The sequence below is a fragment of the Rutilus rutilus genome (genome assembly GCF_951802725.1).
Source record: "Rutilus rutilus genome assembly, chromosome: 10".
In the NCBI taxonomy this organism is placed as follows: domain Eukaryota; kingdom Metazoa; phylum Chordata; class Actinopteri; order Cypriniformes; family Leuciscidae; genus Rutilus; species Rutilus rutilus.
In genome coordinates, this window is record NC_140215.1 from 31,730,875 (window position 1) to 31,750,732 (window position 19,858).

Below are 19,858 nucleotides of genomic sequence, written 5' to 3' on the forward strand. Positions count from 1 at the left end.
AGACAGAGAAAATACTCAGGTCAGACAAGATGCAGGAGACTGATGAAACTCGACAGACGATACCACAAAGTGGATACTCAGGGTGCACTACAGGAAACTCTCAATGTGGAATCACAGACAAGGATGCTAGTCGATGTAAACCCCGTAATCCAGCGCAACACGGGACTCAGATGAGCACGCAGGGATCAAACACAGCAAGCAACTCTGACGAGGTAGCTGGCAATGAGAACAAGACATGAGTAACGAACCGACACCCGGCATAACTCACTCCAGCTAGATATATGCAGTAAACTAGCTGCAGCTGAAGTGACTGATTAGAGTGTTGAGCTGGTCACTAGGCAACAAACAAGCACCACACACATAGACCCAGCACCTACAAAAACACCAACAGATACACAAAATGAACACAAGGATTTATGAACCGTGACAGTTATCAGTTCGTAGCAGTAGATGAAGAGATGTCTCATCGATCAAAAGTTCAGTATGGCGTACCACAAGGCTCAGTACTAAGACCGTTGCTGTTCACTCTGTGCATACTACCCTTAGGAGATATCATTAGGAAGCATTAGTTTTCACTGTTATGCTGATGATACTCAGCTCTATATTTCTTCATGTCCTGACGAAACTTACCAATTCACATAATTAACGAAATGCACAGCTGATATATAAAAAATGGATGACTAATTATTTCCTACTACTTAATTCTGAAAACAAAAAACAAAAACAGATTCTAATTAATGGACAAAAAAACGTCCTCACGTAATAACCTAGAATACTGTCTAACACTTGATAGCTGCTCTGTCAAGTCTTCGTCGTCAGTTAGGAACCTGGGTGTGCTCTTTGATACCAATCTTCCATTTGAAAGTCACGTGTCTAGTATCTGTAAAACCCCATTTTTCCATATTAAAAATATATCTAAATTACGTCATATGGCGTAAATTACATTAAGGCTAGATTATTGTAATGCTATTATGGGTGGTTGCCCTGCATGCAGATGTTCCTATGTATAAATAAACTATTGCTGGTCCAAAATGCAGCAGCTAGTGTTCTTACCAGAACCAGGAAGTATGACCATATTAGCCCGGTTCTGTCAACACAGCATTGGCTCCCTATTAAACATCGTATGAATTTCTAAATATTGCTGATTACTTACAAAGCACTAAATGGTTTACCTCCCCAGTACTTGAGCGAGCTCTTTAACGCATTATAGTCCTTCACGTCTTGCGATCTCAAAATTCCGGCCGGTTGATAATACCTAGAATATCAAAATCGACTGCTGGTGGTAGATCCTTTTCCTCATTTAGCACCAAAACTTTGGAACCGTCTGCCTAACATTATTCGGGAAGCAGACACATTGTCGGTTCAAATCTAGACTAAAAAAACATATTATACGCATATTATAACATATTATAGGCCTAGTATACGCATAACACATTATAGACTTCTATAATTCAATGTTAGGCTGCATAGTTTAGGTCAGCCGGAACCGGGAACACTTCCCATAAATCCTGATGTACTTGTTACATCATAAGAAGGATGGCATCTACGCTAATATTAGTCTCTCTGTTTATCCCGAGGTTTATGGTGTCGTGTTAGCGGCCTCTAAGTTAATAACTAATGATCTTCGCAACGGAAGTGAGTCAATCAGTCAAAACTAACTTTCGCTGGACAATAACTTTATCCTAGAGCTGCTGTAAAGCCAAAACAATCTCTGTTACTGTAATCTCATATTATCACTGTAAAGCTGCTTTGAAACAATTCATATTGTTAAGCGCTATATAAATGAAGGTGACTTGACTTCACTTGTGTTTACTAGGCTCAGTGTACACAGACTGAAGTTAGCTCCGAAGGAGTGCCATTTTCTTAGGAGAAGTGTGAAATTGCTGGGGCATATCATTGACGAAACTGGAGTGGCAACAGATCCAGACATGGTTAGTGCCATTTCTGCGAATATCCAAATCTGATCTAATGATGCCAGATGGAGTGACAAAAAGATAAAATTGTTTTTAGGAATGGTGTTATACTATCAGAACTTCATTCAAACCTGCTAGAGTATAGCAAAGCCACTGTTCGCCTTGATAGCTGCACCCAGAGGAAAGAAGACCCCTGTGGGAGGCACTGTGTCATTTAAGAGACTGAAGCCCAGTGACTGGAAGCATGAGCACATGTAGCATTTCAAAAGCAAAAGACAGCCCTGTTGGAATCTGTTTTGCTGGCTTACCCCGACTTCAGCCGACCGTTCATTCTATGTACTGATGCGTCTATGGATGGGTTAGGAGTTGTCCTGTCGCAGGTCCTGGAAGGAGAAATTAAGGCACGTCCCATCGCCTTTGCCAGTAAAGCTCTCACTCGTGCACAAGCTAACTACCCTGTTCATCGTCTAGAGATTTTGGCTCTGAAGTTGTCTGTCTGCGACCAGTTTAGTCACTGGTTGAAGGGACATGACTTCACTGTATGGACGGACAACAATTCCTTAACATACATCATGCCGAAGCCAAAGCTTGACACATGCGAGCAGAGGTGGGTGTCTAAGCTGGCCTCCTATAGCTTTAGTATTCAGTACATACCTGGCAGTAGAAATGTCTTTCAGAGGCTGATGTCTGAGCTGTATGGTGCGCTGCTGGAGGAGGCAGAGCAAGTCCATGAAAACACAATTTGAGATGTTTTCAGGTAGAGTACAAACACCTGTAATATTGAACATTGTCTCTCTGCAGGTTCAGAATCATGTTCACTCACCGTGCTGACGTGTCGGCAATCCTTGATGTTCACACAGAGTGGGAAGTAGGCACGAGAGATCGAGCGGGCCAGTGGCTCACTCAAGATACCCACCAGTTGTTGTCTCCAGGTCATAGTCCCCTGCCAGTTTTCTCATTGAGGGAGTTGCAGGAGAAGCAGCAGGATGACACAACACTGTGTAGAGTCTTGTTCTATGTGAGCAGAGGAAGGAAACCATCTAGACGTGAGCGAACAGGAGAAACTCACAAGGTAATCAAAACACTTAAGCAGTGGGAGAAGTTCAAAATGCTTGACGGAATACTCTACCGAGTCTCCAAGGATGTCCTGACTCAAAAAAGGAGACTGCAATATGCTGTTCCAAGTTCGCTGGTGAAGCAAGTTCTTGAGGGCATTCATGATGAAGCTGGGCATCAAGGTCAGGGAAGGACTTTATCCCTTGCAAGACAGAAGTTTTTCTGGGTCAGTTTGGAATGGGATGTGCGTGAGCATGTTAAATGTTGCAAACGCTGTGTAATGAGTAAAACTCCAGAACCTGAACGAAGAGCTCCTCTGGAATTGGTCTGCATAGATTTTTGGTCTGCAGAGAATTCCAGTGGTCGCAGCGTGGATGTCCTGGTCGTAACAGACCACTTTACTAAGATGGCCCATGTTTTCTCTTGTAAAGACCAATCGGCGAAACAAGTTGCAAGGCTGTTGTGCAATAGATACTTTTGCGTATATGGCTTCCCATTAAGGATCCATCCGGATCAAGGTGCCAATTTCAACAGCTAGCTGATTCATGAACTGCTTGAAGTTGCTGGAGTGAGGAAGTCAAGCACAACTGCGAATCACCCAATTGGCAATGGTCATGTTGAACGATTCAACAGAACTCTGGGTGGTATGATCAGGGCGTTGCCACCTAGGACCAAGCAGAAATGGCCACAGATATTGCAATCGTTGACCTTTGCTTACAACTGCACAGCCCATGAGTCAACTGGGTTTGCGCCATTTTACTTGATGTTCGGCAGGGTTCCAAAACTCCCAGTTGATGTAATGTTCAGCAGTGTGGAGAGGAATGATGTCTTCATTGATTATGATATGTGCGTAAGGAGATTTGGCCCTTGCTCAGAAGAATGCTGGGACCAGTCAGCGACGCCAGGCAGACCTAAACAACAAGAGGACCAAAGGTTGCAGTATTGAAGTTGGGGACCAAGTCTTACTGGCTAACAAAGGCAAATGTGGTCAAAGGAAATTGGCAGATAAGTGGGAATCCACTCCATATACAGTTGTTGCCCTGAATCCTCAATGTCACACCTACCGTATCCGCAACACCCACACTGGTCATGAGAAGACTGTTCATAGGAACTTGCTCCTTCAAGCAAACTTTCTGCCGATTGAGGTTGGAGAAGTTGAACCCTCATTCAGTGACAGCAGTGAACCAGTTGATGACTGTAGTGGAGTGGCTTTTAGCTATGCTATTACAACCATGTCTGAATGTAGCAATGCAGATCGAACTGCCAGTTGGGTAGCAGGGACTGTGGCTCCAGATGCTAACCTGAGCAGTACATCCTCTAAGACAGAGAGTGTCCTTCCATTGGTGGTGGATCATGATCCTGCAAAATCTGTGCTTTCAGCAGCACTGGGTGAATCTTTGATATGTGACAATGTTTCTGATCATTCAAGTAATGGAGGATTGACTTGTGATACAGTGATATCTGTTCAGTTGATGATATACAGACCTCTGATCCTGTGGATTCACTCACTTATCAGGTGGTGACTCAAGTCAAAACCAGATTTGGCAGGCTTGTGAAACCTGTGAACAGGTTAGTTCAGAACATGATGTTTTATAAACAAAGTTTGGGAGGAGCACGTTCAAATAATTAATCCAATCAACTTCTCATTAAACAATTACTATGTCTACCCTATCAGCATGAGAAGAAGCATATATATATTCACTCTGTCAACTCACCTAACATTCCTTGACAGTTTTTCAGCATCCCTCCACCACCCCGACTCCTCACTCTTGGCTTATTCTTTCACAGCCAGGAATATGGGGTGAGTACTGTGGGTTCGGGCCGAATACCGAGCCCGGAGCCCTCTCCTCGGACAGCACGCCAAATACGCTTTTATTCTATCTGACTTATTTCTAAGTGTGAACTCGTGAAATGACCCAAAACATGAAGACGACCAGTTCAGTTAATGGGGTTACCAGCTCTTTACTGTCATAAAAATGATTAAGCAGTTACATAAGTAGTACAAGTGTTTTTCCTATGAGTTTATTCAAAACATTGCATCAAGTTGAGATAGCCAAAATTCTGAATTAAAGTAACTGTCACATTGAAATCAAAGTAGTGGTATTTGGGGCACCCTATTTACAAGTCTTTATAAACTCTTTGTAGGCCTGATCAGCCTGCTTAGATCACTTTCTCTGTGGGTTGGGAAGCATGTTGCTGTGTCAAGTGTATTGAGCATTAATTGTGTTTAATCTGTGTGTGGCTTTTGATTAGTTATTTATCTGTATTGAACAAGTTTTGTGAAGTTCAGGTGGGGAGTATGTAGCTGGTTCAAAAAGTATAAAATGTAATGAACTATTTGTGTTCTGAGTTATAAGGTACAATGTACATAATTAATTATATTGGGACCATTCATGCAGAATGTTTAATAAGGGACACATACATGATAACTCTGATGTGCGATGTGCTAATGTGTATCCCAAATAATTCACTGTGCTCTGTGTATCTCTGCAGTGAATAAAGCATCCTGAGACCCCTTCCATCGACATTATCCATTATCTATCGACAATATTATAGCCTACATGGGGGGCTGGGAAAATTGTCTTTGCCCTTACAAAAAAAACAAGTATACTTTAATAGTAAAGGTCAAGTTATTTTAAGTATATTTTATGTAGTAAGTATATTATATTTAAAGTACATTTATGTAGTATGTAGTAAGTATATATTAAGTATATATTAAGTATATACTTGTAAGTATACTACTAGTTCAATACTACTTGGGACTAAACCAGCCCACTTTTTAGTTTATAAAAGTATAACAGTTGACATGTAGTTGCAAATTAATGAGAGTTAGTTGACATGTAGTTGCAACGTTGCTTATAGTAAGTATAATGTCTAAAGTGCACTATAGAGATAAAGTGTAATCGGTAAAATAATGTGAATAACACCGGAAGCCTCGCACATTCAAGTTACACATGGCAGTGCCTACTCTCAGGATAAAAATAAGATGGATAGAATTCAAAGTTCTAGACTCAGGAATATAGTGTTGTCTGCAGAGTACACTCACCTGTCCTCTTTGATACGGGCCAGCAGTGGTTCTAGCCACCCTATAGTGCACTCACAGTGGGCATCCAGAAAGGTGATGACCTGCCCTCGCGTGGCAGCTGCACCCCTCAGCCGTGCTCGAATCAAACCGGATCGCTGTTCCATCCTCAAAATTCGGACTGGAACCTCCAGAGTTGCAACATAGGCCTCCAATTTCTTCTTTAGAAAATCTGGAAGAAGAGAAAAATAAAAGATGATGTCATCTACATAGATGAGTCATGGTGGACATCACATGAAGAGTTTGGTTCCAAAACGCAATAAATCCATTTAGATTAATTTGAGTAAAAATGTGTTGTCTTTACCAAGAAAGTAGCAAGATGAAACCGTCTCAGGTTACGACTGTAACCTATGTTCCCTGAGAACAGGGAACGAGACACTACGTCATAGTGTCTTTGGGGAACGCCTCAGGCATGACAGGTGTCTGAAATCAAATATCAACTCACGGCAATCATGTTGACCGGCGACAGCCCGTGAATCATCAGCTGGATTGATTAACGTGCGACCTGGATGTATAAAAGGGAGCCTTGAAAACATGACAACATCCTATCGTCTGAAGGGACTGTTGGTAGGCAGGCCCCGAGGCATGGCAGGGAGACGTAGTTTCTCGTTCCCTGTTCTCAGGGAACATAGGTTACAGTCGTACAGGACTCCCTACCGATCATAGCCCAAGCTAAAAGATACCACAGAAAACCTCCATAAACATAGTTTAAAGGAAGGTCTACCTGGGCCAGCTCAAAGGCCTAGGACCACAATTCAAAAATAGAAGGGGTCCCTACAAGGGAATGTGGCTAGGGAACCCGAGGGAACCCCAGCCAGTCACTATTCAGTGGAACGCCACCTAAATGTCACCAGGCAGGCCTGATCTGGTGTCAATACATAAGACACACAGTCTAGCCACTTCCTGTCTGTCCGAAGACAGAGCGTCTTGCCTTAGGTAAGGCATCCAACCCGAGGGACTGCGAAGCTGGCAGTGAACCACTCGGCCCAGATCTCAGAGCCGGGAAAATACCGGAGAGTATGACTCAGCATAGTGCTTAATCCGGTAAGCAAGCCCTATCAGGGAGGCCTGGTGAGGCCTGCTACCTGTTAACCACAGTATGTGGGAGCTCATATTCAGGAAGGCCTGGTGAGGCCTATAACCTGATGACCACAGTATGTGGGAGCTCATATTCAGGAAGGCCCGGTGAGGCCTCTGACCTGAAGACCACAGTATGTGGAAGCTCGTATCCAGGAAGGAGCTTACCTTCAGGAAGGCCTGGTGAGGCCTCTGACCTGATAACCACTGTATGTGGGAGCTCATACTCAGGAAGGCCTGGTGAGGCCTATAACCTGATAACCACTGTATGTGGGAGCTCAAACTCAGGAAGGCCTAGTAAGGCCTATGACCTGATAACCACTATATGTGGGGCTCATATTCAGGAAGGCCTGGTGAAGCCTCTGACCTGATAACCACAGTATGTGGGAGCTCATATTCAGGAAGGCCTGGTAAGGCCTCTGACCTGATAACCACTGAATGTGGGAGCTCATATTCAGGAAGGCCTGGTGAGGCCTATTACCTGAAAACCACAGTGTGTGGAAGCTTGTATCCAGGAAAGCCTGGTAAGGCCTATCACCTGGTGATAAGCCACATTATGTGGGAGCTCACCTTCAGGAAGGCCTGGTGAGGCCTCTGACCTGATACCGTATGTGGGAGCTCATATTCAGGAAGGCCTAGTGAGGCCAATAACCTGATAACCACACCATGTGGGAGCTCATAATCAGGAAGACCTGGTGAGGCCTATAACCTGATACTTGATAACCACAGTATGTGGGAGCTTATATTCAGGAAGGCCTGGTGAGGCCTATAACCTGATACTTGATAACCACAGTATGTGGGAGCTCATATTCAGAAAGGCCTAGTGAGGCCTATAACCTGATAACCACAATATGTGGGAGCTCATATTCAGGAAGGCCTAGTGAGACCTATGACCTGATAACCACAGTATGTGGGAGCTCATACTCAGGAAGGCCTAGTGAGGCCTCTGACCTGATAAGCCACAGCATATGGGAGCTCATTCATATGTTCTTTTTTTTTTTTTTATACTCCTTGACAGCCAACTCCTGGGAGCTCACCTCAGGGAGGCCCAAGCGCTGTCCAGTTGCAAGATGGGGACTGTCTGGTCAAGGAGGCCTGCTAAGGCCTACTACCTGTCCATGCAGCCTCCGAAAAAGCTTAGTTTTTTACTTTCTTACCCATAACATGCCCCAAACTCTATACAGGAGACGCGGTCTGTAAGAGAAACAGAAATATGTTATTTGCGCACAAAAAAACATTTTACAAAAAGACCAGACAGTACACCTGCGGCGTGCGGAGTGAAGACACGTCAGGAATCCTCTCTCAAAGAGCACCTGGGACTCACCACTTACATGCCTGAAAGAGGCGCTCCTACTAACCAAGCTGAGGAGGGCCATCAGACAGGGTTCTCATCATGGGCCCAGCCCCAGGTCTGATGTAAGAGACGCCTGGGGGAAGTTAGGAGAAAGCTCCGGGGAGATTATCCCTAGCGCCGCTGATCACGCTTTTTCTGAATAACCTCCCTCAGATCCTGCTTCCTGCGGTGCAGAGCAGCTCAGTGACCGCCTCAGGGGATAGTCCTGTCCCCTGGTCGAGATCCCGCAGCAGGTCGGCCTGGTATGCCTGTAACACCGCGAGAGTGTGCAGAGCAGCACCGGCCTGACCCGCTGCTGTGTATGCTCTGCCATTCAAGCGCGACGTTGTTTTTAGCGGCTTGGATGGCATGGTAGGAGCTCTCAATGTCGACGCCTGCCCAGACACGAGATAGTTAGCCAACGTCTCGTCAATGGGCGGCATTGACACGTACCCATGCTCTGCGATTCCATCCACAGCAGCGAAACTACCCCGCTGATGTGGATGAATACGGGCAGAGTATCGGTTCTTCCATGCCTTCTTCATCTCAGTATGGAGATCCGGAAGTAATGGAAGGCTCACCTGAGCTGGTGGCCTATGGCTGGGAAGAAACCGATCGTCAAGACGGCCACGAGCGGTCTCTTCCCTAACGCGCCTCCACGGCAGCTGCAATCTGTCTGTGGCACGTCCCATAACGTCCACCAGCTCCGCATACACAGGCAGGATGGTTGAGATGGTTCGGTCTCCACCTGACTGACAGCATCATCAACCAAATCCTGCCCGTTCGGAAGAGCACCAGCTGCAGACGCATTAGGGGATAACGATAAAACATCATCATCTACCTGCAGCTCGCCCTCGTCAGCGGACGAACTGTCTGAGAGGTTAACCTCCCTCTCAAGACGATCAGCCAGCTCCATCTGAGAGCCCCATGATAAAAGTCGCTGCTGAGCCTCAGCACGAGCGGGACCAGAACCACGGGGCTCAGATGCTGAACCCTCTTGACTCGAGAAAAGGGTCAGACGAGAGTGAAGAGTTTTCAATGAAAAACTCTCACAGTTTGCACAAGAGGCTCTCTCGAGAGCCTCCTGTGCGTGCTCTTCTCCCAAGCAAAAAATGCACAGATCTTGTGTGTCACCCGGCGTCAAATATCTTGGGCATGGGTCTGCACACTTGCGAAAACTCTGCTTCTTTTCTGCGTGTTTCATAATGTTTCCTCTCCAAAGCGATGTTCTCTTAAACAGACAAACAGTCCCTGAAGACGAAAAGGAAGTTCTCATGTTTTCAAGGCTCCCTTTTATACATCTAGGTCGCACATTAATCAATCCAGCTGATGATTCACGGGCTGTCGCCGGTCAACATGATTGATTTCAGACACCTGTCACGCCTGAGGCGTTCCCCGAAGCGTCTATGACGTAGTCCAGGGGTGTCAAACTCATTTTCACTGAGGGCCACTTCAGCATTATGGCTGCCCTCAAAGGGCCGGTTGTAACTGTAAGACTTTTAAAATGTAGTCGTAGTGTCGTAAAATGTCGTAGTGTCTCGTTCCCTTCGAAAGGGAACCACTATTTTCTGTTTCAAACTTTCACATACCATTTTTAGGTTATAATAACATAAAAAATTCAAATCCAGATTTTGATTTTCAAAGATTTATTATAAAAACTGACTTCCCCCCCCCCCAAAATGCAATAAATCCATGAGAAATAGTGTTTTCTTCAAAATGCAATTAATCCAATTAATCAATATAAAAGTTATTTTCATACTGAAACTGTTGAAAATACACAAAAAAGTATATTAGTATAATAAAATTAGTATAATATTTTTTAGTAAGTTTCACAGACAACACAACACATACTCCCACACACATATATTAAGAACACTGTAGAGAAGATTCACATATTATAGTATACATTTTATATCACTTGTAGGCCTAAAAGATTTTTTTAAAGATTTTATTCAACCCATAGCCCTGTTGAGCAAGGTCACCACAAGCTATTGATAGGTAAAGGAATAGCAATCAATAGCTCACAGTGACCTTGCTCAACAGGGCTATGGGTTGAGTAATACCAGAGTTATGCTTCAAGATTTAAACAATGAATAAAAATCACATTCATTTTTAACACACTGAATTTGTTGTCTTGTGCATAGTATAAATCCATTGCATTATTATAATATCTGTGTAAAACTGTTCAAAATAGACCTGTAAAGAAGATTGAAAACTGATTTGCACATGACACCTCTTGTATTAGACTACAGAAAATTACATTCATATTTAAGAAATCTTTGTTGTATTGAATTGATTGTCTTGTGCATACTATAAATCCATTGCATTAATATAACAATATTCACTGATGAAAGTCTGGATGAACCTTTTCGTCTTTGGGACTGAAAACTCAAAGTCAGTTTTTTTTCCCAAAAACAAGCTGAAACATGGACTCATCTGACCACAGAACACATTTCCACTGTGTTTTTGAATATCGGAGAGGAGCTTGGGTCCAGAAAACGCTACATTGAACAGATGTATAGCTTTCTCCTTGCGTAACAGAGATTCAAGTTGGATTTCTGGATGCAGTAGCAGACTGTGTTAAGTAACAACGGTTTTCCAAAGTACTCCTGAGCACATGTGGCTGTATTTAACAGAGTAGCATGACGGTTTCTCATTCAATACTGTCAGAGGGGTCAAAGGTCACGCACATTCAACAGAGGTCTTCTGCCTTGCCCTACACGGACTGAGATTTCTTTGGATTCCCTGAATCTTTTCACAACATTATATATGGTAGTAGGTGAAAAACCTAAATTCTTTGCAATCTTGCATAGAGAAATGTGATTTTTGAATTGTTTGACAATTATCTCATGAAATTTGGCACAAAGCCACGACTTTTGTTATACTGCTCCTTTTATACCTAAACCTACCCTCACCTATTATCAGTTCACCAACAGTTTAACTTAGATATTATATAGTCTTTTTACACTTTTATTTTGCCTCTGCCCCAACTTGTCCCAACTACCAACTTGGAGTGTGTTGCTGCCATCAAAATCAAAATTTGTTTATATTTACAAAATACATTTAAGTTGGTCAGTGAAAACTTTGGACATATATCTATATATCTATAGCTTTTGTATGTCACATTGATCTGACTTCACTAGCTTTAATCTAACTAATCTAGCTCACTTTCGCTCGCAAAACGTGCTAGTCTTCCACTAGCCTGTTAATCTGCCATTTGTGTTTGCCATCGTTTTGTTCTCTCGTGCCTTTTCGAGTCCATCAAACAACTGTGGTGAGTAGGATCAGTCAACAAACACGGTGAGTCATGTATTTTCCTATTATTGTCACTTGCACTTCATGTCACATGTATAGTATAGCCTTCTCTGTCAGCGCAGAGGGCTTTACATGTTATAAATGCAGGGATTTCAGAACTAGAGACTCGCATCCAAACTTTAATCGAGGATAGTAAGAGTGCAAGGGGTTTAGATACTGCTTTGAATGCGACTAGCTCAGTGAACTCTGTACATTGTTCGGTTCCGGCTGTAGAGCCCGTGCAGCAGGGCAACTGGGTGACAGTGAGACGCTGTAGTCGCGGGACAAAACACCACTCTTCCGTTCCGATAACAAAATTAAACAGGTTCTCCCCACTCTGTGAAACACCCACTGGGAATCCTGTTGAAAGTGCCCTAGTTATTGGCGATTATATTACAAGGAACATGAAAATAGAGACACCAGCCACCATAGTCACATGTTTGCCGGGAGCCAGAGCGCCTGACATCGGAGCAAATTTAAAAGTGCTGGCTAATGTTAATCGTAAATTCTCTAAGATTATTACTCACATTGGCACTAATGATGTTCGACTTCGCCAGTCGGAGATCACTAAAATTAATATTAAAGAGGTGTGTGAACTTGCAAGTACGATGTCAGGCACTGTAATTTGCTCTGGCCCCCATCCTGTTTGAAGGTGTGATGAGATATTTAGTAGACTGTCCTCACTCAATGGCTGGCAAGTTTTTGGGGTAGACCTGACCTGTTGAAAAGAGATGGTATTCATCCCTTCTGGGATGGTGCTGCTCTTCTCTCTAGTAATATGGCACATAGATTAGCATTTACAGACATTCTAAACTCTATTGGAGTTAGACAACACGTGTCAGGACCTACTCATTGTCGTAATCATACTTTAGAACTAATATTGTCACATGGAATCAGTGTTGATGCCGTTGAAATTCTGCAGCAGAGCGATGACATGATCATTATTTAATCTCATGTATACTTAATTTAGCCAAGGTTGCAAAGCCGACTCTGTGTTTTAAATGTGGTAGAACAATCACTAAAACTATGCCACTAAAGATTGCTTTATAAATAATCTTCCTGATCAGTTTCATCTCGTCAGCATCCCAGATAGCTTAGAAGAACTCGATGTTGCAACAGAAATGATTGAGTCTCTCTTTTCCAGCACTTTAGACACAGTTGCTCCATTGCGCTTAAAGAAGATTAAAGGAAATAGTCCAACACCGTGGTACAACGAGCACACTCGGGCCCTAAAGAGAGCAGCCCGAAAAATGGAGCGTGGCTGGAAGAAAACAAAATTAGAAGTTTTACACATTTCGTGGAGAGAGAGCACGATTGCATACAGAGAGGCCTTAAAAACTGCTAGATCTGCTTATGTTTCAACACTTTTAGAAGAAAACAAACACAACCCTAGGTATTTTTTCAAAGCAGTGGCTAAATTAACTAAAAATAAAGCTCCAATTACTTTATGAACTTCTTTACTTACAAGATTGATCATATTAAAGAGAAAATTTTAACTATGCAACCGTCTACTACAGTATCGCATAAGACAGTGCATTGTAGTCTCCCTGAGGAAAAATGTCATTCATTCATTGCCATAGGAGAGGAAGAATTGTCTAAACTTGTTAAATCATCTAAATCGACAATGTGTATGTTAGAACCTATACCGACTAAGCTATTGAAAGAGATGCTTCCAGAGGTCATAGATCCTCTCCTTATATCATTAATTCATCTTTGTCACTAGGATATGTACCGAAAACTTTTAAGCTGGCTATTATTAAACCTCTTATTAAAAGGGATTTAGACCATATCATAGTACTGAGACTGCTCTCATTAGAGTTACAAATGATTTGCTCTTATCATCCGATCGTGGTTGTATCGCTCTATTAGTGTTACTGGATCTTAGTGCTGCATTTGATACCATCGACCACAACTTTCTTTTGAATAGACTCGAAAATGATGTTGGCATTAGTGGAATTGCACTAGCATGGTTCAAATCATACTTATCTGACCGTTATCAGTTTGTAGCAGTAAATGAAGAGATGTCATATAGATCAAAAGTTCAGTATAGAGTACCACAAGGCTCAGTACTAGGACCGTTGCTGTTCACCCTGTACATGCTACCTTTGGGAGATATCATTAGGAGGCATGGAATTAGTTTTCACTGTTATGCTGATGACACTCAGCTCTATATTTCTTCGCGCCCCGATGAAACTTACCAATTCACAAAATTAACGGAATTCATAGCTGATATAAAAATTTGGATGACTAGTAATTTTCTACTACTTAATTCTGAAAAAAAAAAAAAAGTTTCTAATTGTTGGGCAAAAAACTTCTGCAACCCAGAAGAATACTGTCTAACAGATGGCTGCTCTGTCAAGTCTTCGTCATCGGGGTAACACTTCATATTAACGTTCAGTTGTAAGTCATTTATAAGTGGTTAGTTAATGATTAACTAATCATTTACAAAACATGACTATGTGTTTCATAAATGTTTAATACATTTTTATAAATGTTTTGTATGTTTTGCTCACATCAGGTGCACAGTGGTTAAAGACTCCATGTGTTTCAGAGAAGACAGCTGTCTATACCCTCACCAGTCAGAACTTACACTGCAGCATACACTACAGTGTTCAACACCTGTTACAGATGAGTAAAACTCTGTAGGACAGTGGCCCTCCAGGACCGAAGTTGCCCACCCCTGGATTAGGGGATGCAGAAAGTGTTGTAAATGATTTATTCATGCGGTTACACATCATTGTGTTGAACACTGTTCCTTACCTGTTACAAATTATCTGTACGTGTATACAAGGCATTTACAACACTTTCTGCACCCTCTAATTGCTACATACATAAAAAAAAATGTATTAAACATTTATGAACCGCATATTCGTGTTTTGTAAATGATTAGTTAATCATTAACTAATCAATTGTAAATGACTTACAACTGAATATACAAAACATACATACAATAATGAACATATCACTTATTAATCATTTATGAACGCATAGTCATGTTTCGTAAATAATTAGTTAATCATTTACTAATCACTTGTAAATGACTTGTAACGGAATTTACAAAACATACATAAAATGTTAGTATATCACTTGCTAATCATTTATGAATGTTTTGTAAATGATTAGTTCATCATTAACTAACCACTTATAAATGACTTACAACTGAACGTTATTATAAAGTGTTACCACAAAGTCCAACTGGTCCAAAACGCAGCAGCTAGAGTTCTCACTAGAACCAGAAAGTATCATCCCGGGTTCTGTCAACACTGCATTGGCTCCCTATTAAACATTGTATACATTTTTTAATATTGCTGATTACTTACAAAGTACTAAATGGTTTAGCTCCCCAGTACTTGGGCGAGCTCTTAACGCATTATAGTCAAGGCAAGTCAAGTCACCTTCATTTATATAGTGCTTTTAACAACATGAATTGTTTCAAAGCAGCTTTACAGTGATAATAGGAAATTACAGTAACAGAGATTGTTTTGGCTTTACAGCAGCTCTAGTTATAAAGTTATTGTCCTGTTAAAGTTAGTTTTGATTGATTGATTCACTTCCGTTGCGAAGACCATTAGTTATTAATTTAGAGGCCGCTAACACGACTCCATTCTAACAGAAAACCCTCAACGCGCTCCAGCCGCCCATCCGCACAAAACAGTGCCTGGTGGCTGGAGAACACACTCCCGGAAATAGGTTCCAAGGTGCAAACGATTATCAGTTATATATGCGCAAACATATGCAACCTCTGCGCAAACCTCTGCGCAAACAGCGATGTCACGCACATGCGCATCATGTGTTCAGTCCATAGATATGCGCGTTTGAATATATATGTGCGCTGGCGTGTAGTCCTTCTTTACAAATCAACCCTCAACTTAAAAAATTATAATACAGAATTATTAATCGCGTCCGCATAGTCACGTGGTGACTCTGTACAGAGGTAAAGGGAAGGGAAGGAGGCCTTCACAGGGAAGAGCCTAGTTGACACTTAAGGACTGTGTCGTCGTCGTGTCCAGGCGCAGGTCCTTCTTCAGATCTGGAAACAGCCTGGATCCGGCGGACTGCGATAAACCTTGGGATAAACAAAGAGACTAATATTAGCGTAGACGCCATCCTTCTTATGATGTAACAAGTACATCAGGATTTATGAGAAGTGTTCCTGGTTCCGGCTGACCTGAACTATGCAGCCTAACATTGAACTATAGAAGTCTATAATGTGTTTTGTGTATACTAGGCCAAAGATATGTGTTTTTAGTCTAGATTTGAACTGACAGAGTGTGTCTGCTTCCCGGACAATGTTAGGATCCTACTGTGATCTCAAAATTCTGGCCAGTTGATAATACCTAGAATATCAAAATCAACTGCTGGCGGTAGATCCTTCTCCTATTTAGCACCTAAACTTTGGAACAGTCTTCCTAACATTGTCCAGGAAGCAAACACAGTCTGTCAGTTTAAATCTTGACTAAAAACGCATCTCTTTTATCTGGCATTCATATAGAACATTATACATTTCTATTATTCAAATCAGTTAAATGATTATTAGGCTGTATAGATTAGGTCAGCCAGAACCGGGGACACTTCCTATAACACCTGATGTACTCGTTACTAATGTTAGTCTTTCAGTTTATTCCGAGGTTTACTGAAGTCAGCCGGATCCGGGCCGTATCCAGATCAGATGGTGGACCTGCACCTGGACCCATCCACAACGCATCCCTGAAGTGCCAGCCTCATCAGCCCTGTGAAGGCCTCATCGACACGACAACCATCGGCACTGATCCTCAACAAACTCGTCTCCATACCGGCGTGATGACTCCGTCTTTCAACCAGATGGAACTGGATAAATATTCTGAATGTTCTGATCCAATCTGACTTCTGACCTGTAATACTGCCTGAATCATAATCATACACTGTTCGTTTGTTGGCCAAAGGACAACTGGCCACCGACTGAGCCTGGGTTCTCCCAAGGTTTTTTTCTCCATTCTGCCACCTGATGGATCCTTGGTTCCTTGCCACTGTTGCCTTGGCTTTTGGCTTGCTTTGTTGGGGGCATTTAATATTCAACAATATTATTGATCTGCCTTACTTAAAGTGGAAGATGACGCAATTTTCTTCTAGAAACAAACTTTGTTGTATTATTTTCATCTTATCACTGTGAAGCTGCTTTGATACAATATGTATTGTAAAAAGCACTATATAAATAAAGGAGACTTGACTTGACTTGAAATTTTTTTCTTGTACTTTTGTCAGTTAAAGGTTAAAGAAAATGAACAAATCTCAGATTCTTGATTTTATTACATTTTACAAAATGTCCCAACTTTTCTGGATGCGGGGTTGTAGAATTGCACAAAGTTATTCTGCCATTCACTGCTAGTGTGATACCAAAGGACCTACTCAACATGGAATTATAATTAATATAATCAGTAAATTAAGTGATGTGATTAGGACCTCTCTCGCTGGCATCATCCACCAGTAGTATCTCAAGCAGCAGGTGTCTGGGCGAGCGGTTTATGGCGCTGTGTACGGTTCTTAGGAGTGTACTCCATGCCTCATTATGAAATACGATCACAATGCTGGTGTTTGGAAGGTCATCGGGGTATGTCTTCGTCTTACAGCTGAGGAACAGACAAAAACAGAAACATGTTTAGACGGAGTCAAGTCAGTCAGTTTTATTTGACCTTTCACAATACACATTGTTTCAAAGCAGCTTAACAGACAATTATGATGTTAATGTTGATGAAATGTTAATATCTTTATTCCTTGCATTTAGCACATTAGAGCTGGGTAATAAAATATAGATTACATTTTGTGGCGATACAAACAATCAAGCTGCCAAGATTTGCTATATAGTATATATTGCTTTGCGCGAGTGTACTGAAACATGCAGGTAAACATAAGGGTGGGCAATAATATAGTTTACATTTTGTGACAATATAAACAAGCAGATGAGATTTGCTATTTATGGGTTATGTTGTGTGTTACTAATTAGTAATGTGGTGACAGGACAAGACTGTTTCCTTAAGACCATAAGGTTAAAAATTGCAATAAAAATTTAAAACATTGTTATGGTCTTTGAGTATATTGTGCATCATTCTATCATTTTGTGCATAGCTTTCAAGGCACATTTTTCCCAGGTTGCATTAATACAATGATCTCTGACAATTATAGTGAACACTGATTTCATACAAACACAAAACCAACTCCTCTTCAGCAGACTGGGAAATATATGTCGCTTGCAAACTTTTAATTAGAATACATTACTATTGAACGGCTGTCAATGAAGAAAGATGCTTTTTGCAAGAAACATGGTAATTATGATATCTAAATATCTATCAAGCAAGATATTGACCCTCTGCGTCAAATACCTATATTGAAAATAGCATGAAATGGTTATCTTCATACAGTAAAAGCCAAAATCACTTCAGTAACAGAATCTGGTCTTTCTCGTCCATAAAGTGTATAAAAAGGACTATATCAAGCACTTGAAACAGGACTGACAAGTGTATTCAGCTGCTGTCTAAATGTAGCCACATTTTCTAGTGGTCTAGCATCACCAAGAGATTCTAAATAAAGCATTAAACTGCACTGGAGATGGTGTGAGCTGAAAAACAGAAAGAATGAGAGGGGGAATGAAAAGAGATAGATGAACAGCTAGGGAAGGAGGTTTCTGATTCTCTTTGTGTGCACAGACAGGATGGGGGCAAAAGGGTAAAAACTGGAGACATATTACAGATGATAGCATGCAACATCTATCTATGAATACAACAGCAACTCACAGGAGATTTCTGCTGTAGGCAGTGAGTGAATTGCACAAACAATAGAGCTGCTGAGTTATTTTACTGCAATATTATACCAATGGTGTTGCTCTGGGAGACAAATTTATTTAATATCACCCCAAGGTTTTCTTACATGTTTTTCTAAAGTATTAATGAATAGTGCTTGCTATGGCAAGCCTCACTATTTCTATTGCTCATAGATGCGATTTAAACAAACCCATAACCACAAAGTATTAAACTTGAGCATGTAACTCGTTCCACACTGTGGTATTGGCATAATTGATTCCTCAAATCAAGCAGCTTGTTGGCTATTAGTTTTGTAAGTGATCTGACATTTTCAACAATTGTGTTGTCCAGTTGACAATTTTCACCCGGTAGATGATAAAATAGCAAAACCATTCCACAAACTTAGATTTAAGGAGAGACCCGATCAATATATCTGTTGAGACCAGAATTTCTAGACTTGGAGGTGGGCTCTATTAACTTGGGGTGGTAAGCAACCATCTACCAATGATCTTTAATTGCAAAGAAACACATAGTAGCAAGCTTAAAACCACTCAGAATAACACCTTAGCAAACTTAAAGCAAACACCACTGACATTTTCTTCAGGAAGTGTAAAAACTAGTTGTTCTCTTCCGTCTTTCTTTCTCAGTGCAATGAAAAAGGTCTTTGTTTACAGAATCCAAAGAGCCATTCGACTTACATAATGAAATCCCAGAGAGCTGTTAGAGCAAAACATGCCACATTCATCTGGTGCATTTGAGTTATGCCACTGTTCAGCATGCTGAAGGATGTCACCCCTCCCTGCATTCATTGATGTATGATGCTCTTGGAAGAAGCATTTGCTCTGCAGTTTACCAAAGATATGGCATTTTTGTTTTCCGTTTCTTCCCATTTGTTTGACTTTAATGCTTCATTTAAAAATATTAAGGGAATGTGTAGTGAAAAGACAAAAAACATGTTAAAAAAACATTTTAACTCAATTAAATCATTTAAATCAAAATTTCTAAAACAGACGGACAGATGTTTTCAGTACATATTAAACGTATTGAGCTTAAAAAATCCAAACTTCCATGTTTTCCTTTATTTTGTCATCTAATTGGGCTTGTGTAGTTGACTAAGTGTTGAGGTTGACTAAGTGTTGACTAGGTGCTTGGATCGCTGATCGATTGCTCCTGTCTGCCTGGCTGCCTGCTGTGAGTTTGTTTGCTTCGGTGCTGTAAGATTCTTTCTGTTTTGAACCATCATTTACTATCATTTCTAGTTGTTTATACTACTAAATACAGCTTACCCAACATCTCAGATTAACCTGACATCGCTAGCTTCCGTTATTAT

At 41.4% G+C, this 19,858-nt stretch overlaps 1 protein-coding gene across 6 annotated transcripts in view; it reads right to left on the reverse strand.

Annotated features, from left to right (window-relative positions):
- The window catches only part of galnt13 (polypeptide N-acetylgalactosaminyltransferase 13), a 114,790-nt gene that overhangs the window by 69,409 nt on the left and 25,523 nt on the right, over window positions 1–19,858 (reverse strand). For all 6 annotated transcript variants that reach the window (XR_014628968.1, XR_014628969.1, XM_084421505.1 and 3 more), the window contains exons 4-5: window positions 17,195–17,361; window positions 6,016–6,223 (exon numbers count right to left, since the gene is read on the reverse strand). Coding sequence is in view for 4 of the 6 variants with exons in the window: in XM_084421505.1 (XP_084277631.1) it covers window positions 6,016–6,223; window positions 17,195–17,361 (375 nt within the window). In the remaining 2 variants the exon portion in view is untranslated. The remainder of the gene's footprint in view (window positions 1–6,015; window positions 6,224–17,194; window positions 17,362–19,858) is intronic.